This window comes from Anabrus simplex, chromosome 1 (assembly GCF_040414725.1).
Source record: "Anabrus simplex isolate iqAnaSimp1 chromosome 1, ASM4041472v1, whole genome shotgun sequence".
Taxonomy (NCBI): Eukaryota; Metazoa; Arthropoda; class Insecta; order Orthoptera; family Tettigoniidae; genus Anabrus; species Anabrus simplex.
In genome coordinates, this window is record NC_090265.1 from 1,611,969,419 (window position 1) to 1,611,993,063 (window position 23,645).

Below are 23,645 nucleotides of genomic sequence, written 5' to 3' on the forward strand. Positions count from 1 at the left end.
AAGACCATCCTGTGTCGGTGCGATGTAAAGCAACTTGTAAAGAAAAAAAGAAGAAGAAAGTACACTCTCAACCAACTCAATGTCACAGTTAAAAGCAATGCTTGATGAAATGAAAAACAACATTTTTCACAAACTGTACTATGCTGACATTCTAATAATGCCAAGATCCAGAGCTGAAATGAACCAGCCAGAGACAGCACCATAAACTGCTTTGCCATTTTCTGTTAAGTCTGCATACTTCCCTTTCCTATCAGCACCTCACAGCAGGGATCAAATAGCTGGAATACTAAAACGAACCAGTATGTCAGGTAACCAGTAGTTATCAGAACATGTATGAACCAGAGGAATGGCATACTAAAAAAGGAAAAATTATCCAACTCCCCAGCTACTTCCCGCTAATATTGAGACAGGCTGTTCTACTCGGATACGTAACTCCCTTAGCTCATGCGGCACACAGCAGTAATGTCATCCTTCGGAGATGAGTAGCACAGAAGAGACAAAGTACATCACAACAAACAATAGTCAATGTAATATTATTGTTACCGGGCGAGTTGGCCGTGCGCGTAGAGGCGCGCGGCTGTGAGCTTGCATCCGGGAGATAGTAGGTTCGAGTCCCACTATCGGCAGCCCTGAAGATGGTTTTCCGTGGTTTCCCATTTTCACACCAGGCAAATGCTGGGGCTGTACCTTAATTCAGGCCACGGCCGCATCCTTCCAACTCCTAGGCCTTTCCTATCCCATCGTCGCCGTAAGACCTATCTGTGTCGGTGCGACGTAAAGCCCCTAGCAAAAAAAAAAAAAAAAAAAATATTATTGTTGAACAGTTTTATGGAATTTCAATATTTTAGGCCTTCACAATTAGTTTTCTTCCAGCTCTGTGACATTTATGCATCTAATGTAAAGGGAGACCTTTTTCCTCCTTTCATGACTCTGTCTTGCCGTAATCTTCTAATGACTGTTCCTTCACGATTTCTCACCGCCACCATCACCAATTAACATGATCGAACAACATTTCCAAGCAACAAAAGTCTAAATTCATTAATATCTCATACCAGCACAGTACAACTGTATAAGACATAAAAAATTGGAAATGATATTCTCTATAACTTTTCTTATGTTTAGGACCAATGATTTGAGAATTAAATTCTAGATCTTCCCCTAAACTATTATTTCTATACTATAGCATAGACTGTTATGCCTTATTTCCCAGCTTTACATACTGATTTTCATTAAATTCTGTTCAGCCATTTTCTTGTGATGTGTGTACATACATACATATATACATACATAAAGACAGACAGATGGAAAATTAAAGACTGCATTTCCTTCTTACTGTACTGTGGACACATCCAATACAGAAATACACCATATTTTAAATTCTGAGCAATAGTCGTCATCATCATCATCATCCACCATTATGTTGAACCAGCTCCAGTTTCCCGGGTACATTGAATGAGTGCTCTACATTTACTTCTATCCAAGTAAATATCTTCTTCCGTAACATGCTGCAAATCCAGAACTTATCCAACTAGATCATTTCTAATCTGATCACTCCATCTCTTCTTCAGCTGACCTCTTGATCTTTTGCATTCAAGTTCCTTTTCAAACCACACTTTAGCTGTTCTTTGTAGGTTCATTCTTTTGAATGACCAAACAGTTTCAGCCTAGCACCAACACAGATCTCACTAAGGGGTTTTATTACTTGGACAAGATGGCATATCTTGTCATTTCTTATTTTTTCCCTTCTTATTTTATGAATCAGAATTCTTAAGAACTTTGTTTCCACTGCTTGTAGTTTGCTGATATTTCTGTTGGTTAGGATGCAGGATTTTTGACTGTATGTGGTAACTGGTAAAGAGGAGCTCCTGCAGAGTATTAATTTTGAACTTAATTGAACTTGCTTGCTTTTCACAAGATGATAAGTTTCATTCCACCATGAGGTTTCATCTCTCTAACTCTGCTGCTTGTTTTTTCAACAATATTAACTGCAGTATCCACCAGAGTTTTCTTAAATCCAAGCCTTTCTTCTTCAACTGTTCCCACTTCACATTTGGGCAGTTCGTCCGTACTTTTCATCTGGTATTCACACCTCTTGTCTGTTTTTTCAAATTCCCAAACTTTCCACTTTTGCCATGTTTCCTAAGGTGGTACTAGCAACCCGTGGTCACTACATAAACTTTCTCTTGGCAGCACTTTCACATTTCTAATAAATGTTCCAGCCACTTTGTCTGCAATGACATAGTCAATAAGAGATTTCTACTCTCTATTCCAGCTATACCTTGTCATCTTATGGCTCAGCTGTGTATTGAACCAGGTGTTCTTGATTATTAGGTTGTTTCGTACACAGAAGTCAATGAGTCATTCATCCTCATGGTTCCTACTTCCATATCCATGAGGACCAATACCTGCCTCGTACCCTGTCCTTACCATTCCCACCTGAGCATTTAGGTCTCCCAACTTGTTTGACAATTCTTGAAGAAAGTCATCTTTCTCTTCTTGACTACACCCAGTCTGTAGAGCATAAACCTGAATAATGGTCAGGGTGTTTTTATTGATTTTCTGATGTAACTTAATAAATTGTTCATTAAAATATTCTATATCAGCTACAGCATTGATGACCTTGCTGATTATGAAAGCCACAGCATTCGTTGTTTTCTTCTTACTTCCATGCCAATAGAATTTATACCTTTTCCACAGCAATATATTTCCTTTCCCTTTACTCTTTATTTTTCTTTTTTTCTCAATCCAAGAACCTCAATCTTTCTTCTTTTGATGAGATCTACAAGCTCCTCACATTTAGCAGTCAGGGTTACAGTATTTAATGTTACTATTTTGAATTTGTTTTTTCATCCATTGAATTTTCTTCTTTGAATAATTCCATTTTAACTTCAGGCTTATCACCGTCATCCTTACCAGAATTATACAGAGAAGGAGGTCTATGACTTGGTTTCTGTTTACACCTGAGGCTCATTTCACTGTTGAAAGTGATTTAACAAATTTATTTTTCTCCCCTTGCTGGCTTGCTGGGCCTAACACAAAGTGAGGTTTTTCTATCAAACCTAACTTCCTTAGCCTTTGATAGTCCTCTAACCAATCTACAAGGCAGCAGCATTGTGATAAATTCATGTGTCATTTCCTATGCACAGGTTTTATCAGACCTGCTAAGGGAGAACTCCTACGACTGGAGCCGTTGGCTCTCCCTTAGTTTGCCTGGTTTCGTACTGGCCACTAGACCCTTGGTCAAACAGTCGCAGGTAGTCTACTGCCACATATGGTAGCAGGATGATCCTGACCTGACTTCTGAGCAATATGCAGACAAAACTCTTATTTTATATATAGATTACCACAAACTGAAAATATCTACGATGACCAATAAGATAACCCTTTTTATTAAGAGGATAATCCAAGAATGCCATTAAACAGGATAATACCGATCATTTTAAATGATTTTTTTTCTGCAGGTATTTTCTACACTATTAGGCTAAAAGTCTTCATTCACCCCTTGCTGTTTGTTCCAAAGATGTCAGCCATGTAACTAATAGCGTATAGGACCTCCTTTTGCTCTAGCCTGTACACATGGTGAATTACTACACACCTCACGCTATAATGTAGCCAGATCAATGATAGCTAACACTTTGTCTATGAAGAAGTACATGGTCTCTCCAACAGAGGAAGGAACCGACGCATTGATATTATTGCTTTTAAGCCATCCTGTTCTGAAGGTTTCATCATTGACCCAACAATTGGATTTGAGACCAACGAAAACCAGCCGGAAGAGGTCGATGCAGAAACAAGAAGACTTTATGAAGAAACGGTGGACTTCTATAAGCGAAAGTATAAGCTCTCATCCATCTCTGTAATCGGCTTGATGTTAGGTGCTCGAGGAACCATACCTACATTTTTTGTCAACTTCTGCAATACCTTTGGGCTGAATAGAGATTTTATCTATAACATTGTGATTACCACACTCAAGAAGTCCATCATGATCTTCAAGAACCATGCTTGCGGACCTCAAATAAATGTTTGACATGCCTCACTCAATTGCCTACACTTAACATCATACGATCACATTATCTACTGTATCCATATCCATTACTGTTGTCAAGGTACTCTTTGTCTTTGGGCAACCTGCAGCTGTTGCAGGAAGATAATAATAATAATAATAATAATAATAATAATAATAATAATAATAATAATAATAATAATAATAATAATAATAATAATAATAATAATAATAATAATAAAAATAATAATAATAATAATAATAATAATAATAATAATAATAATAATATATATATATATATATATATATATTTTTTACGAGGGATTGTGGAAAATCTTCAAAAGACACTTGTGAAGGGTCCACACTCCACAGGTGTGTGGGATACTTACCCACTAAAAACCACACACCCTTTTCCCACGATGTGTATCATCACCCCGGAACCGCTCTCGCATTACTTCAGGGTGATATCGTGCTTTGTCTTTCAGACATCTTCTTTCTTCATTTCTCCTTTACGAACGTTCGTATGCTTCCAAATTCTTCTTCTTCTTCTTCTGACGAAGGACATTCTCCACATACACTGCCACGCGATCCCAGGATTCCTGGTTTCGCAGCATCACCGAAATAATATTATCTGCTGTCAATTCTCCTAGTTCAGTTTCCACACATCTTCTCTGAATTGTCCAATGGCCGCATACAAAAAAGGTGTGAAATACGTCGTCAATGTCATCACAGTATATGCATGCTGCGTCATTCGCTCTGCCCACTTTATGCAGGAATTTCCGGAAATAATAATAATAATAATAATAATAATAATAATAATAATAATAATAATAATAATAATAATAATAATATATATATTTTTTTTTTTTTTTACGAGGGATTGTAGAAAATCTTCAAAAGACACTTGTGAAGGGTCCGCACTCCACAAGTGTGTGGGATTCTTACCCACTAAAAACCACACACCCTTTTCCCACGATGTGTATCATCACCCCGGAACCGCTCTCGCATTACTTCAGGGTGATATCGTGCTTTGTCTTTCAGACGTCTTCTTTCTTCATTTCTCCTTTACGAACGTTCGTATGCTTCCAAATCCTTCTTCTTCTGACGAAGGACATTCTCCATGTACACTGCCACGCGATCCCAGGATTCCTGGTTTCGCAGCATCACCGAAATAATATTATCTGCTGTCAATTCTCCTAGTTCAGTTTCCACACATCTTCTCTGAATCGTCCAATGGCCGCATACAAAAAAGGTGTGAAATACGTCGTCAATGTCATCACAGTATATGCATGCTGCGTCATTCGCTCTGCCCACTTTATGCAGGAATTTCCGGAAATATCCATGCCCTGTTAGAAGCTGCGTGAGGTAGTAATTTACTTCACCATGGGCCCTTTCAACCCAGATATCCAAGCGTGGTATCAGTCGCTTGGTCCATTTGCCTCGAGGGTCACTTTCCCATCTGAGTTGCCATCGCCTCATCCGTTGACTGAAGGCACGCTTCTTTGCACATTTCTTTCCCAGCTCTCCTTGGGTTCGCCAGATTTCATGTCGCTCCAATGCAAGTAGGTCTATTGGGGCTATTGCTGCCACCGTGAGGATTGCAGGTTCGGAGACCGTGCGGTATGCGCATGCAATACGTAAAGCCGCTCTCCGTTGTACGGCAGCTATCCTTCTCCGATACCAAGCGAATCTCAGGGATTCAGCCCAGATTTCAGAGCCATATAAGAGCACTGACTGAACCATCGACATGAGAAGACGTCGTTTGCTGGATTTCGGACCTTTAATATTTCCCATTAATCTGCTAAGTGCAGTCATGTATTTTACTGCCTTGTCTGTCGCTCTCTGAATATGATTCCAGAATGTGAGCTTGGAGTCAAGTGTCACTCCTAGATATTTTGTACTCGCAGATGTTTCAATCACTAACTCTCCAACAGTCATTGGTACAAGAGTTTCGATCCTTTTCCTCGTCAGAAGAACTATCTCCGTTTTGTGTTCGGCTAATGTTAGACTGTGGTTCATCATCCATTCTTTTATGCGCCGCATCACCTGGTTCAGTTTGATTTGAGCCATTTCAACATTACGAGCTACTATCAAGGCGGCCACATCATCAGCGTAGCCCACAAGCTTCGTGTCCTCTGGCATCTCCAAACGTAACAAGCCATCATACATTACGTTCCAAAGATCTGGACCAAGGATCGATCCCTGCGCTGCACCAGCCGTCAGGCGTTTTGTCTTTTCTCCATCTTCCGTATCATAATAATAATAATAATAATAATATTAATAATAATAATAATAATATTATGGTGTTTAATCTTTGCAGAAGGCTTTCCACTAAGTTATGATCCAGTGAAGGTGGAATTTTTTTCCATTCTTCCTGAAACATAGTGAATAATTGTTGCTGGGTTGTTGCGAGAGTCGATCTGCTGTGCAACCGGTGCTCTGGTTTATTCCAAAGATGTTGTATGGGGTTCAGGTTGGGGCATTGAGTAGGCCAGCACATCCATATGAATTTTCTTTGAATCACGATTCTATGATCCTTTCTTTGTGGACAGGAGCATTATCAAATGTCAGGTCTAGAGTCAAGGTGATTCCAAGTGAGAACCTCAATAGTGACCATCAGTTATTAGTAGGAGATCTGAAAGACATTAATGTACCAAAGATAACAACCAGGAAATTACCTAAGGTTAAGGTGTGGGAACTACAACAGATTGGAAAGAGTACCGACTATCAGGACTTCATAAGAGGACAACTTCCTACAGAAGAAGTGGAGAGTGGTGAGGTAGAGTGGATAAGATTTTAAAATGCCTTGATAAAAAAATCAATAGAGGTTTGCGGGATGACAAATGTGAGAGCCAGGGAAAAAGGGACATCCTGGTGGAATGAAAGAGTAAGATCCTCAATAAAGGAAAGGAACATAGCACAAAAAGAATGAGATAGAGAGAAATCCAAGCCAGAACAAGTAAGGGACAAGGGGAAGATCAGAGACCTCAAGCAAGTTTGCTGGGACAAGAAATTGAGAGTTAAAAGCATAGTAGAAGAGCAGAAGATAAAGTGCTGAGAGAAATTTACTCAAAACTGTAGTGATCAAAAACAAAAGGAATTCAATTGAAACCATGAAATAAATTGAGGAGCCTAATGGAAACTTGGTCAGTAAGGAACAGGACATCAGAGAGGTTTTAGGAATCATTTTGATTATCTATTGAACAGGACAGAAGCAGATCAGAGAACAAAAGAACCAGCTGTTCAAACTTGCACAGAGGAACCTACCATTACATGGACAGAAACAGAAGGAGCCCTTAAGAAGATGCTGCAAGGAAAATCCTCAAGAATCAATGAAGTCAGCACGGACATGATTAAAGCAGCAGGAGTCCAGGGTTTACAGTGGCTACACAGTGTGTTCAATGCAGTTTGGAAAGATGACAAAATACCTACTGATTGGAGCAAAGTCGTTATTTTCCCACTCTTTAAGAAAGGAAATTGCCAAAAGTGCTTCAACTCATCATCATCATCATCATCATCAATGTCCCACTCCAGTTGCCCAGGTGTGGTTAACAGGCCTCCTCCACTCCTTTCTCCCTTCCACTTTTCCTGCTCCATTACTTCTGCCATATCCAATCCAGCTTCTCTAATGTCCTTCCAAATCTGATCCATCCACCTTCTTTTCGGTCTCCCAACTGGTCTCTTTCCCTTAACTTCTGTTTACAATTCCCTTCTTTCTAGCCATTCCTTTCCCATTCTTTTTTCATGCCTGAACCATCTCAATCTTGCTTTCTGTATCTTCTGTACTAATGGTTCTATATTGAGCTCTTCTCTGATTTTAATATTTTGAATCCTATCTCTTCATGTCTTTTTAACCAATGTTCTTAAAAAATGTTATTTCTACTGCTTAGATCTTACTATCTTGTCCCTTACTAGTTACCAGCGTTTCTAGTCCATATATTACAATTGGTATGAAATACTGTTTATATAATGTTAATTTTGTTCTCTTGGGTAATTTGTCATCCCATAAAAGCTCTCTGACTTTATGATAAAATGTTGTACCTTAGTCTGTTATTAATTTCAGTGTTGATTTTATTACTTCCATGAATAATGCTACCCAGATATGTTAACTGTTCTACATTCTCTACTCGTTCTCCGTCTATGTTCACTTGGCTTCTCTTTTTATTTTTTCCACAGTGCATGACTACAGTTTTCTTTTTACTAATAATCATTCCAAACTCCTTCAGATTTTCATTCCAAGTGTCCAGTCTCCTTTGTAGGTATTTCCTTTTTTCCTTTTCCCAAAATCACCACATCATCTACAAACAAAGCATTCACTTCATCACTAGTAATACTCTGTTTTACAAGTTTTATGATTTCATCCATCAATATAATAAACAATAATGGTGACAGTGCATTCCCTTGCTTGAGACCTTTTCTTGTATAAAATGTTTCATAGTCACCACTCCCCACTTGTACATTGCTTTTACTCTCATGATACAAAATTTTCATCTTGTTAATTAATGATTTTGGTACATTCCTTTTCAGTAGGCATTCCCATACATGTTTTCTCTTATCTGTATCATAAGCTTTTTCCAAATCCAAAAATACGAATATGTTTTCCTTGTTCCTTTCCAGATGTTTTTCCATTATCGTTTGCACTGTAAATATCAAGTCTATTTTTGATTTATTTGGTCTAAAGCCAACTGTTCTTCCTCTAATTGTGTTTCTATTACCAGTATATCCCTCAGTCTTTTGTCTATGACTTTCTCCATTATTTTTAGCCCATGTGATAATAGGGTTATATCTCTATAATTTTCACATTTCTTCCCATTTCCTTTTATGAACAGTGATACAATGCTTCCTTGTTGCCAATCTTCAGGTATCCTTTCATCCTTCCATTTGGCATTGAGGGCTCTGTATAGCCAATGTAGTCCACTGTAGTCCACTTGCTTTACCTTTGGTCATTGCTTTCACTGCCCTTTCAAGTTCCAACCATGTTTTCGGGTTCTCTTCTTTTTCTCCGCCTATTATTTCCATTTTATTATCTCCTTCTTCCTCCGAGCAGTCATCCTCATTATAAAGTTTTTCAAAATACTTTGCCATCACCTTCTGAAGACCCTTTTCGTCGTGTACTCTGGATCCATCTTCTCTCTCTAATGCCTCGATTTTTTTCTTGATTTATTCTTTTAGATTTTATTACTCTGTATAATAGTTTCTGATTTCCTCAACTATCTTGCTCAATTTTGTTGGTAAAATCTCCCCAACATTTCTCCTTTTCTTCCTTGATACTCCTCTTTACTTGTAGTTTCAATCTTTTGTATTCCACGTGTAACCTTTCTATCTTATTCACATCCCTCTGATGTGCTTTTTGCTTTTCCTTATCCATTTCTTTCCTCACCTTTTTCCTTTCTTTTATTTCTTTTTTTATTTTGTCTGTTTACTATCATGTCTTCTTTCTCTTAACCTTATATCTCAATTGCTGCTTCCAAAAATGTCTGTCTTAAATTGTTCCACTCTTCTTCTCCACTTCATATTTCCGTGTTAGGCAACTTTTATTTTTTATACAGTCTTGGAATGCCATTCTTTTATTCTCCTCCTCCAATTCCCAAATCCTGATCTTTGGTCTCTTCTTCAATATAATTTTAGGGATTTTTACTTGTTTTAATTCCACAATTAACAATCTATGATCACCTTCCATACTTTCACTGGGGATTATCTTCATATTCATGATGTATATTCCTCATTCTTGGTCTGTTATTATAAAATCAATGAGTGTTCCATAACTGTCCATCCCATATATATTGGCTGATCTTATGGCTTCCTCTTCATAAACCATGTTTTCTTTATTATCAGGTTATTTTTGATACAAAAGTCCAACAGTTTCTCTCCGTCTTCATTTCTATCACCACACCCTTCTGGGCCCAGAACATTCTCATGCCCGTTCTGTCAGTTCCCACATGAGTATTCAGATCTCCCATTATCATGACCCCATCTCAAACAATATGTTTTTTCAGTTCATTGAGGAACTCTTCTTTTCCTTCCATGCTACATCCTGTCTGTGGAGTATACACCTGTACTATCTTCAGTAGTTCCTTGTTTACATGTATGTGCATTATTATAATTCCTTCATTTACATACTCAACTTCAGCTATTGGTTCAACATTCTGATTCACTACAAATCCCGCTTCATTTCTTTTCTCTTTAATGTTACCTTTCTTAGGTTTTTCATTCCTTTCCCTTTCCATTTTACTTCACTTAGTCTCAGGATGTCAAGTTTTCATCTCTCCATTAGGCCAATCAATTCATTTTCCTTCCCATTCAATGTTAAAATATTTCTTGTTCCAAATCAGGTTTTGTTCTCTGATCTAACATGTGCACAAACATCAGCATTACCATCATAATGCGCAACTGTAGTCAGAGACTTGCCATTTCCATTTTTAAACTTCCATCCAAGGCTTGTATTATAGTTGAAAGCAAGTACAAATTTACTCATCTGCTGATCTGCTAAGCCTAACGCGTCTGAAGATTTTCTTTCAGGGTTTACTCCCTTAGCCTTTGAAAATCCCTCTTCTCCACAGGGCAGTGGTTTCCTCTTCTAATTTTACCCAGAGAGGATGGGTTGCCTCATCCACCATCTTTGCCATTCCGAAGGTCTCCTTCTCTGCCTAAGATGCCGTTAAGGTCTTCACCCGTAACCCTGGGGATGGGTTCCACGTTATACCCCATGAGACTTGGTCCCTGCCTGAACATAGCTCTTCTTCACACCGGCGTACTGATGTGGAGGATACCCACCCCCGCAATGTGAATGCGCCAGACAAGTATTACTCAAGTGAAGGATAAGGAAGATGACCCTATCTCCCTTGAGCCGGGTTAATGATTGTGTTTGATGCCTCAACCAAATGCTCCAACTACCGGGGAATAACACTTCTTTCGCATGGGCTTAAGATTGTTGAGAAAATCTTGGACAGCAGATTGCGAGTCTTCTTAGAGCTACAGTTTGAAGAGGAACAGTATGGCTTCAGGCCTAACATGTTCACAACAGACCTAATCTTCAGTGCCCATATGTTAATGGAAAATTATTGGAAAAAAGGCAAAGATCTGTTTATGGTTTTCCTCAATATTGAGGAGGCATACAACAGCATTGCAAGAGAGAAGATATGGGAATGCCTGAGAAAAAGGAATGTGCCAGAGGGACTGGTGAGGAAAGTTCAAAATGCTGTATGAGAACTGCACCAGCTATGTGCGATTGGGTGATGGACATTCATCCTGGTTCCAGACCAAAAGTGGAGTCCAGCAAGACAGTGCACTATCCCCATTATTGTTTATCGCCATCATAGATGACATTATGAACATCAAGAAAACCTCTGGTGAACTAAATGCAATGGCTTTTGCTGATGATGTTATTATCTGGGGAGAAACTGAGAAACAAGTACAGTTGAAACTCAATGAATGGCAGGCTAAGTTCCAGGAGTTCAATCTCAAGATAAGTGAACCCAAAACAGTAGTGATGGCAGAAAACACAGAGGGACGACGAGTGAACATCATGCTAGGAAACCATCAACTAGAAAGTGTAGAAAGCTTTACATACCTTGGCAGTGTAATGTCTCAAAATACACGAGCCACAAAGGAGGTGGCAACTTGGAGAGACATGTAGCAGGTAAACAGATGGTGGGAAGACCAAGAACCCACTGGACGGACATCATAAAGATGGAAGGACACTGAAAGACGTCTTTAACAACAGAACGTATCTCAATAAGATAGAATGGAAGAGGCTCGCCAACAGTACCCGGGAAACAGGAACTGTAAAATGATGATGACGATGATGATGTCAATTTTGAAATCAAGGGGTTTCATGGGACAAACTCTCTTGGAGAGAAAAATTAGATCATTGCAGATGTATACAAAACATGAGGACTTGGAAGCAAAGAATTTCTTTTGGTTTTTTTTTGTGTTCAGATGTTACTTTTTTCAGAATTTGAATTTACATGATCCTGAGGTACTCATATTCCGTAAGCCAGTTCCATAACTTGAAAATAATTCATTGATTGATTGGTTTCCCAGATAGAAAAATGACATTCAGTTATTTCAGTTTTTACTGATTAGGATCCAAAATTTATTTTGTCTACCATAATAAATTAATTTTTAACTAAGCAGCATTTACCTTCTTCTCAACTTCTTAAAGCTATCTTTTTGTGAACCCAAAGATAGAATCAGTGATTTATGTTATAAAGAACAATACATAGAATAATCTCCAATTTTCTCTTCCAATATATGCTGTTAACAATCAATTATTACCATATTTGGATTATTTTCTTACAGCTTTAGCTGAACAGTCTACATATGTAGCTCTGATGGTGGCCTTGGTTATTAACGGCTTCTTCCGAGGAGCTACTCTGATCAACTTTAATCTCACAATTTCTGAGTACTGCACCCTGGAGAAGTTACCAGCAGGGTTCGGTCTACATATGGTGGGAAAAGGAATTTTCATCATAGCTCTTGGACCAGTCATAGGTAAGTAAATTATTTCTGGTTACTATATGTTAAGGCTTTAAGGCAAAATATCAAGTCCCATGGAAATTTCTGATAGTTTCTTTTGATTGCACAGTAAGTCACTCATCTAAGTAGACTTCATGCAATGAGTTTATAAAAGAATAGACTGAAAAGTCAGTGGACTATGAACCTCCCTATCAATATCCAAAATCCCTTCATTTTTTTAAATTTTAAATCTGAAGTCAAGAACATAATATTTTATGCCTCTATGCTGGGCTGAGTAACTCTGGTGGTAGAATGCTGGCCTTCAGAGCCCAACTTGAAAGGTTTGATCCTGACTTAGTCCAGTGTTATTTGAAGCTGCTTAAATACACCAGCTTCCTGTTGGTAGATTTACTGGCATGGAAAAGAACTCATGTGAGGCAAAATTCTGGCACCTCAGGATCTCCGAAAACCATGAAAAATGTAATTAGTTGGATATAAAATGAATAAAATTATTATAGCTCTATGGTACAAGTCCTGAGGCTGGCTTCTGAGACAGGTTGCAGCTGATCAGCTTCTAACAATTTGTATGCTGGAGTGGAGATACGGCAAGACTACATTACGATATAAGTTCCAGATTTCAATTTCATAGGTGTTTGGGTAGAAATAAACATAAATATTTACAAATATTGAGTATGACTTCATAAAATCAAATGATCTCTTAACCCTGGACAGGTGGCGCTCGTTGATATAACGTGACAGGTGGCGTGGGGTACTTTCTGACCACTATGATTGAACTTGCTCTAATAACAAAATTATTTATTTTTATGTATCAGATATTGATGTATTAGGTTTATGAACTCAACAGCATGATATGTTATCAAAAATAAATGTACAGTATATATCAAATACTGATTAGCTTCACAGGACATGAATGTTATAAAAGTAAAAACTTGTCATAATCTTTATTAAACACCTCATCTTGAGTCAGCTGACAGTCTCAGATTCTGCAGTATATCCCTGGGTGGTGGGGGAGGGGTCCTTCCAAAATAATTACTCTACTGGAAATAATTATTCTCTTCATGACAATCCATAAAATCATGATAATTTGTTTGTGAGTATAATTTCCTCTGACTCTTTCAGTTTCCAGGTTTGCACAGTTTACAATGAGTTGTAACATATTATCATTTGTGAAAATAATGCCTCAAGCTTCTTCAGGCGATGATGCACTTCTTGCTGTGAGCATCGCTCCCAGAAAATGAGTGAAATGTTGTGAGTTCGAGTACATGAGCTTTTAGGAGGAGAAATTTTTGTCCATTTTGTAACACCTTCCTTTCCTGTTATGGTCGAAAATTGTTGAGAAAGGTAAATCATCATCACTAATATTTACTACTTCTTCATTAGTGCTAGGTCCCAGATCACTGTTAAGAGTCTACTATTCTAATTCATCCTCACTCTCATTAAAACTTCTTCCTTTTCCACAGACTGTAAAAGAGATGACACCCTTACCTCATACTCCTCATAACTCATTTCAGCGATAAGAGATTGACTGAATGAATTCCTAACATGATATCACAAGTAAGTCACTTGGTACCCTAGACATTGTTCCTGTTGTACTTCCGACAAATGGGACTGGTGGCACGGGGTCTAACGAGTCACTTCATTACACCGCTTGACAATAATCCCTCTTTCTAACAATGAAGACTCTTCACTACCATGCCACTGACCTCAGACAAGGTAATAGACAAGGAATGTAAGGAGAGGTATGACCGGGCGAGTTGGCCGTGCGCGTAGAGGCGCGCGGCTGTGAGCTTGCATCCGGGAGATAGTAGGTTCGAATCCCACTATCGGCAGCCCTGAAGATGGTTTTCCGTGGTTTCCCATTTTCACACCAGGCAAATGCTGGGGCTGTACCTTAATTAAGGCCACGGCCGCTTCCTTCCAACTCCTAGGACTTTCCCATCCCATCGTCGCCATAAGACCTATCTGTGTCGGTGCGACGTAAAGCCCCTAGCAAAAAAAAAAAAAAAAAAAAAAAGGAGAGGTATGTGGCAGCCAAGACTTCTTGGCGAGTCAGATCTAATTTTTTAAGATACAGCATAAGGGGTGCGTCATGTCTCCTAGTGTGGGCTAGATCAAGTTTATTTCCTTCATTTTTTTGTCTCAGTCTCATCCTTGGCCTTGACAATATGAAAATGACTGAGGTATATCAGCAATGCTAGTAATGCCATTCATTATGCAGTCTGCCTTTGTGATGGATGACGTGAAAATGTCGCTCATAGGGTTGGTTTGTGAATACAAGTCAGTGGGGTTGGCAGACTGACATACAACTGCACCTTCTGGCTCGGTGATGAAAGCAATGGGAAGCCTACTTCACTCCTCATTCCTCTAGTATGCTTCCTCATTGACACGTAGGCTATCAGTGGCAGCTGATGGTTGATCTGTTGAGATCCAACTAGCTTTCAGGTTGAGAACTCAATATGCATACCACTGACTCAAGTATCTAGAATTGTTCAAGGATGTCTAACTGATTCAATCAATCAATCAATCAATCAATCAATCAATCAATCAATCAATCAATCAATCAATCAATCAATCAATCAATCAATACTGATCTGCATTTAGGGCAGTCGCCCAGGTGGCAGATTCCCTATTTGTTGTTTTCCTAGCCTTTTCCTAAATGATTTCAAAGAAATTGGAAATTTATTGAATATTTCTCTTGGTAAGTTATTCCAATCCCTAACTCCCCTTCCTATAAATGATTATTTGCCCCAGTTTGTCCTCTTGAATTCCAACTTTATCTTCATATTGTGATCTTTCCTACTTTTATAAACGCCATTCAAACTTATTTGTCTACTAATGTCATTCCCCGCCATCTCTCCGCTGACAGCCCGGAACATACCACTTAGTCGAGCAGCTCTTCTTCTTTCTCTCAATTCTTCCCAACCCAAACATTGCAACATTTTTGTAACGCTACTCTTTTGTCGGAAATCGCCCAGAACAAATCGAGCTGCTTTTCTTTGGATTTTTTCCAGTTCTTGAATCAGGTAATCCTGGTGAGGGTCCCATACACTGGAACCATACTCTAGTTGGGGTCTTACCAGAGACTTATATGCCCTCTCCTTTACATCCTTACTACAACCCCTAAACACCCTCATAACCATGTGCAGAGATCTGTACCCTTTATTTACAATCCCATTTATGCGATTACCCCAATGAAGATCTTTCCTTATATTAACACCTAGATACTTACAATGATCCCCAAAAGGAACTTTCACCCCATCAACGCAGTAATTAAAACTGAGAGGACTTTTCCTACTTGTAAAACTCACAACCTGACTTTTAACCCCGTTTATCAACATACCATTGCCTGCTGTCCATCTCACAACATTTTCGAGGTCACGTTGCAGTTGCTCACAATCTTGTAACTTATTTATCACTCTATAGAGAATAACATCATCCACAAAAAGCCTTACCTCCGATTCCACTCCTTTACTCATATCATTTATATATATAAGAAAACATAAAGGTCCGATAATACTGCCTTGAGGAATTCCCCTCTTAATTATTACAGGGTCAGATAAAGCTTCACCTACTCTAATTCTCTGAGATCTATTTTCTAGAAATATAGCAACCCATTCAGTCACTCTTTTGTCTAGTCTAATTCTAAATCAACTGTTCTCATATGACATATTCCAGGTTCAATTCCGGAACCTTCCATCATATACTCGCACTTAATTTCTTGTAAGTAGACTTCCTATAGGACATGGACAATTTTAGCAAAATTTCAAAGTAGGTTTCGATATTAGCTTATTGACCTTGTTAATAAAAAATCCATTATATTGTCAATAACAGAGGAATAAAAAATCAGGATCATTGCCACAAATCACAAAGTTAACATTTCTGGGTTATAACAGATACAGAAAGTAATCAGTGTTAGGTCTGAGTACAGTGTTCTTAACATCTGAAGGCAGAAATTCTTCTGTGTTTTTATGTATAATTTTATTCAAAATGCTTTATTAAATGGAGCATTACCTAAGACATAATATAACAAAGTGATGTTTTCATCTGAAGCACTTAGTCATGTAGGGTTAACTTGAACTTAAACAGAACATATAAGCAACTGAAATTAGCGATCTAATGCTTAATAAGTTACTATATTTAATTGGAGAAAAAGTATAATAAAATGGAATTATTCTATGAAAGGCATGCTATACTTGTTATGGATATCCTATGTTAAGTTTGACTTAATAGGTTGAAATAATCAAAATGGAGTATGGAAAAATCATTCAAGACAAAACGTAAATACCATATTGCATGAGAAAGAAATCTTTCCATAATTACTTTCTCTGAATTAATTTTAAATGTTTTTTATGCTATCACTACAGTATAAACAATCACTTTAATGTAGTGCTTTGTCATTGACGTGTGGTACAGAACTTGATTATGTTAAATTTGTTTCTTTTTTGTTCTAGGTGTGATCCGAGACAAGACTGAAAGCTATCCAATTTGCATTCATTTTCAAACATTATTTATTTTCTTGTGCCCCTTTGCTTGGGGCATTGAATACCTGGTTTGTAAACTACGTTCCCGTAGGATGGAGAAAGCAAGCATCGAAGATCTCACGTAACATTTCTAAGTGTACCACAAAGGTCAAATTGTGGTATGATATAAAGTCACTTCTTTCAGGGAAAATGAAAGGAAAAAAAATAGATTCGTGGAATGATTACACCATAGAAAGCTGTTTTATGCAGCAATGAATTATCGTTCACAAACGACAATGTGATGCTATACAGCAACAGAAAGCTATGGAGTAGGGGATTATGAACCATTCAAAACACTTTCCTTTTGTGGAATGTCAATATTTTTCACTGCCTCGTAAGGATTTCATTAACCAGTTTGAATAAAATTAACTATCATGTAATTCTGTGGTTATTCTCCTGTAAGGTGTACAGTTCAGTTGCAGCAACTGAGCTTGGTTGTTTTAAGTTCTTCCTTGATGTCTTCTCAAAAGAAATACAAGCTTAGTAATTATTAAACTCTGACTGGAAATTTATGTGAAAATATTCAGGTACGATTTGGTATGTGAAACTATGAAATATATGTAATTATTTTTGGATAATGTGCTATCCTCACAAAGAAGTATTAGTTTTGTATGAGTTGAGGAATATAGATGTGCTCTATTTTGAATAAAATGTTGTTATAATTATAAAGGAATTAAAATGACAGTTTCAGGGAACTGATGTGTAATTTTTACTCATGAAATAAATATATGGGTTAGAAGAATGTTGCTCAAGAAGCAGATTTTGAAGACTGAATATCATGGTGCATTATTGAAGACTGATGCATGGAAAGTGACAAATGAAGGAAGGAATGCAAAGTAAACTGAACTGAAAATAATGTGAAATTTTATGTGTTTTTGGTGACAGTCTTAATTGTAAAGGTATTACTGATAGATACTGCTGCAGTGGATTCATTTCAGTACATGCTTATTTATACCATAAGTAAATGCAAGAGTACAAAACTCTCTTTAATGTGATTTGGGAAGCAATGTTTCTACGTAAATGTTCTTTAATGGATCCGTCCACTGCTAGGAGGAGTGTGATGTGCCAAAGAAAGAAGATTATTTTCCATACCGAGTTTTATTTCATATTGTAGTGAATGAGTATGCAGAGAATAATGCATGCAATGTAGGCAAGTTACTTAATAATGTAACATGGGAACAGTGGCTTGAATCCAGTCTATCTCCTAATCATAGTGATTGATGTTAATCTTCCTGATTTTGTCAGTTATATTGTATGTTGCACAATTGGAATTAATTTTACAAATTCAGTTAATGGTTTTTACTGAAACTGAACTTCCGAAATTGATTCAAATGTACTTTATCTATGTATTATATTTATAGTTTTAAAATTTGATATTTAAAAGCAATGTAATGTAGCCTAAATCTGGCATTTTTCTCCACTAATCTTCTGTTACATATTGCCATGCAGGCTTCCACAAATGAAACTGAGATCCTAATTTTCTCAAAATGTGTGTTGCACTGTTGGTATATTAATACCTCATTTTACAACATATCATCTTTGCTAGATCTGCTTAAGGATATGAATACCCAGTTGCTCCAATCAACCAATCAATCACCACTGATCTGCATTTAGGGCAGTCGCCCAAGTGTCAGACTTCCTATAATAATAATGTTACTGGCTTTACATCCCACTAACTACTTTGTTACGGTTTACAGAGATGCCGAGGTGCTGGAATTCAATCCTACAGGAGATCTTTTATATGCCAGTAAAGCTACTGACATGAGGCTGTGCCTTTAGAAAGATGATTGTATTTGCCTTTCCAGAACATGCTGACAGTCAAAATCATCACGGTGATTAAATCAATACGAACATGATGTTTTCACGATCAGGTTGTATTATTATAGCCAACACTCCTACCTAGTGGCAGCTGGTCCAAAAGGGACGTTCTTACTAACACCAGCCAATGTATTTAGTTTCAACTATTCTTTTTTACCCAGACTTGAGCCCTCCTAGTTTGGTGGTGAACAGCCACAACTGCTCTTAATAGTCCAAATAAAAACTCCACATATATGGATTAGAATACTGAGATTTAGAACTTCTCTGAGTGGATACCAAAAGTTTATACCAGGTTTCTTTTACAAGATGACAAATGACACAGAGAGCTTTGAATTTTCCTTCTTCTTGGAGGAGTGTAAGGGAAGTTACTTCCAACTGACATCTGATGCTAAGACAGGTAATAAGGAAAGTAGGATCTCAGGTTCAATTATTGTGTTTCTAAAAGATGTGATGTTAATATGTAAAATTAAATGCTAACATTAAATTATTCAATTGTTTGGTCAAATCAGCCTAATTGAGAAATTCTGCCCACTCAACAACAAAAACAGTAAGACTGGGTAACTGGACTATGGTTTTGAAATTTTATTGAGTTTCTTATATAAAATACAGTACAATTTTTCCTATCAGTTTGCAGAAAATAATAGCATCACTGATGTGTTTCTTAAGCCAAACTGTAATTTAGTATGGATGATAAATTTTTAAAATTATTTGCAAATTTGTTAACATCCTTTATTTATTTTCATTCACAGAAGTGTTCAATTTCTAAAACTGTTGGGAAAACTACACAGGCCACACCCTGCTGTCAGTTAATTATTTGGAAATAACAGGATAGTTACTGAGCCACTGAGCATAACTTTAAAATATACAGGTTGTATCAGAACTATACTAGCAAAAAATGTAGGGATGCTCTTTGTGTTATATTAAGCATGATGGTGCAAACAGATTGGATGAGAAAATTTTTCTTTTTGAGAAACTGAGGTTACTTTGTTACTTCCAGGTGCACAATTCGAATTGAAGAACTCGCCATGTTTGTTATGCCAGAGCACAAGCCACTGCCATGCTTCAAGGAAAAGAAGGAGAGGGGAGGGAGGGCAAGTGGCGTGTATGATGGAGACAGAGATATTGCTTCACGCATATGCACAAGTTTCCTCATTGGAATTTAAAGTTAAAAACTTCATGATTGGTCCATACTCAACTGAGAATTACAATAAGATAAGGTAAATTGAAAAGGTGGAACCCTTAAATTTACTGTAACTTATTGTAATCCTCATTGGACTCGCACAGTATTGTCCTTGTATTTTGCAGACAATATCCACAGTTTGTTTATTAAATAGCCGTAACTGCATACACTCAGTACAACAACACACTTGTCAGTCAAGGAATGCACCAGATCATTTCTCCTCTTGTCTGTTGGTTGCAGTAACATTCTTTATTATATAACATGCTCGAAGATGCAACACTGCCACCCTACGATTGTGTATTCCTTCACTCACAACATTGTAAATGGAATGAAATATTGAATGAAGGAATCAATACACCCAATGTTTTGATTACAGTAGATGTTCAATATGGCCCCCTCCTACTTCGATGCACAGTTCACAGCAATGTAGTAGTGACCTTTGGACTCTGCTCAGGATGTGTGGAGTGTCACAAACAACCTGGAAATCTGCCTGGTTTCATGGTACAGGTTCATCTTCTCTTTCTACGGAGTTTGCATAGTAGTCAATTTGTGCAGAATAAACTGTACACTGCCTACTGCAGCTGGGAAGCGACTATGCAAAACGAACGAGAAACTTGTGCATTCCCACTGAGCATTACTTCTGTCTCCCACTTCCTGCTTCCCCTCCCTTCCCTTCTCTGATGCACAGCAATAGGCAACGGCTGGCTCTTTGGCATAGTAAATACAGCAAGTTTGTCAATTTGAATCGCGTGCCCAGAAGTAACAAAGTACTCAAAAAGAAAGATTTTCTCTGCCAATCTGATTGCACCATTATTTTTTAACATAACACAAAGAACATCCTGTTGCAGGCCTGTATAAAGTGCTATTTTGTTTATTTCATCAGGTCCATTGATGTAATGCTGTGAAGATAAATAGGGAATAATGTTGTGAAAAGCAGCTCTGATACACACTTTTGATTCCATTCCTTGAATTTTCAACAATAACATTTTCTTTTGCATTGTATCAACCTGCTTTCTGTGCTTTCTTTACTTCAGTTCCTGCCCATTTTCTGGACCAATGTCCCATACGTATGGTATATGCCACACAGCCTAATTTTAGGAGAGGGAATTTTGAAAAAAAAAGAGAGAGAGAGAGAGAGAGAGTGAGTGTGTGTGTGTGTGCAGCTTTGCTAAATATTTATGCTAAATACTACAATACAGAACAATAAATTATAAAATTATCAAGCAATTCATCATATCATATCTTTGGCTCAATGGTTAGTGCAGAGCATTTCAGAGGGTCCTGGGTTTGATTCCTGGTTGAGCCAGGGATTTTAATCATGAATGGTTAATTTTTCTGGCTCAGGGACTAGGTGTTTGTATTTGTTTCAATGCTCTCCTTTTTATACACGACCATCCACCAAAGAAGTGAGTATAGCCCTCCACACAGGATTGGTGTCAGGAAAACCATCCAGCCATAAAACAAGGCCAAATCCACATGAGTATCATAGTTTGCACTCACAATCCCACAAGGGTATGGGGAAAGCAGTAGGAGGAGAATTCCTACCATTCTAAACTTTATTATTATCCTATACTCAAGCAGCATTTCAAATAAACTGGGGTCCAGTCTTCAGTACAAACTTGTGAGAGAGCAAACAAATTTTTCTTCAATAAATTTTCTTACAAAAACTGACGTTATTAAATTCAAAAACACATGTGATGTCCATGGCTAGCCTTACACCAGACACATTTCACTAATGGCTGCACATCCAAATTGTCTCTTTTCAGTCACATATGTGGATATCTTGTTTTCGATTACTGGAAACTTTGCCTTTTGTCCACAAAATGCTGTTAAAGACGAGCTTTAATTTTTCTTCCAGTCACCACTGCCCCACAACTCTCATCCTCATCACACTTTCTTCCTGCAGCACAATTACCAATTTGCTTTACCTCTTCAATAATTTGTAGCTGTCAATGACCTATAGCAAGAACTCACACCAGCCATCCTAAACACATGCTACTACTTAAACTTATGCTGTGCAAATGAATTCAATATGTACGTGGCATATATGTCAGTTGTGGCAGGAATAGAATTGCCAACAGAGTGGACAAAAAAATTATAACGTCTAGATTTACATATGCCAGGAGCATTGTACCTATCTTGATGCAAATGGCACCTACACCCTAACTTTTCACCACAAGTTTAAAACAAAAAAAATGCAGGAATTATTTGTGTATATATGGTAGATTCCCTTGATCTCTTATTCATTCTCTCTCCTGCTGTGAGAAAAATAAAAGGTTTAATTAGATAAATTTGAAAGAGTTGCTCACCTTAGGGAAACTTGATCAGTCCAAATCTAGCTCCTCATAGCATGTGCCCCATAAACCATATCTATAGTAGGACAACTCTGCTAAACCCTTGAAGAATGTGAGACAAAGTTTACCCAGAAAAAGTTGAATGATGACTGAAATCAAGAAAGGGGATGAATATTTTAAATTAAATGTATTCATCCCCACAAGAAAGCATTTATCAGTATTTAGAAGGATGTGTCAAGAAGACAAAGCTGATCACCCCCACAACTACTGTACTTCCTGAACACTATACTGTATTAGATGGAGATAAACCTTATAGTGTTTTAGACATCCTGTACAAACGGTGTTGATAAGTAAGGTTAAAAAAAAAAATTATAATAAGTCATTGTTCAGTTATCTCAAGGGCATGGTTACCCAATCTTCTCTTATTAAATTTATGAAGTGCACCATAAATGTATTTGTTTTAAAATTATTTTCTTACAGTCTAAAAGATTTTATCCTTGTAACATGTTAGAATTAGTGATTCTACAATAGGATTTATATAATAACCAGGGTAACAAAAACCATACTATAATACAACTTTTGCATAACTTCATCTTATGCTCTATTTTGAAGTAATATCCTTAAAATTTTGGAGCCTTCGTGGCTCAGACGGCAGTGCATCAGCCTCTCACTGCTGGATACCGTGGTTCAAATCCCGGTCACTCCATGTGAGATTTGTGCTGGACAAAGCGGAGGCAGGACAGGTTTTTCTCCGGGTACTCTGGTTTTCCCTGTAATCTTTCATTACAGCAACACTCGTCCATTATCATTTCATAGCACTTATCACTCATTAATAAAACTTTGGGAGTACTAATAGCCTATATCGGCTTCATTCATCACATCCCTGACCCGGTCAATAACTGGAAAACAGGTTGTAGGTTTTCATTTTTTTTTTTTTTCCATCCTTAAAATTATGTGCACAAAAATATATTAAAGAACAGTGTGTCACTATAAGGTGCAATATGTACGAAGTGTGTTTTTCTTTACCAGATAAAGGAGTAAATGTCAAACATACTACTTATGAAATGATCTTTATAGAGAAATATTTTTAGTTTATATAAATTGTTACACTCAGTGATTTGTACTTATACTTTAGATGTTATTTGCTGTAACATTTGATGGATTAAAATAATTATTTGTTAAGTAACCTGTTTATTTGTGATAAAAATTAAAACAATGAAATTATTTTGTTTGTTTGAAATGTATTGTTTTGATAAAAAGCCTATACCAAAATGGAAATTCAATGAACACAGAAATGGGTACCTACCTTATTTGGTAAGTGGCCCGAAATAAAAGTCGTGTACATAGATCAA

At 37.4% G+C, this 23,645-nt stretch overlaps 1 protein-coding gene across 1 annotated transcript in view; it reads left to right on the plus strand.

The window, feature by feature from the left end:
• Positions 1–18,191, plus strand: part of LOC136858593 (monocarboxylate transporter 9) — a 97,919-nt gene extending 79,728 nt beyond the window's left edge. Inside the window, exons 8-9 of the mRNA XM_067138266.2 lie at positions 12,305–12,496; positions 16,933–18,191. Of these exons, the coding sequence (XP_066994367.1) occupies positions 12,305–12,496; positions 16,933–17,087 (347 nt within the window). The 3' untranslated portion in view covers positions 17,088–18,191. The remainder of the gene's footprint in view (positions 1–12,304; positions 12,497–16,932) is intronic.
• Positions 18,192–23,645: the final 5,454 nt, after the last annotated feature.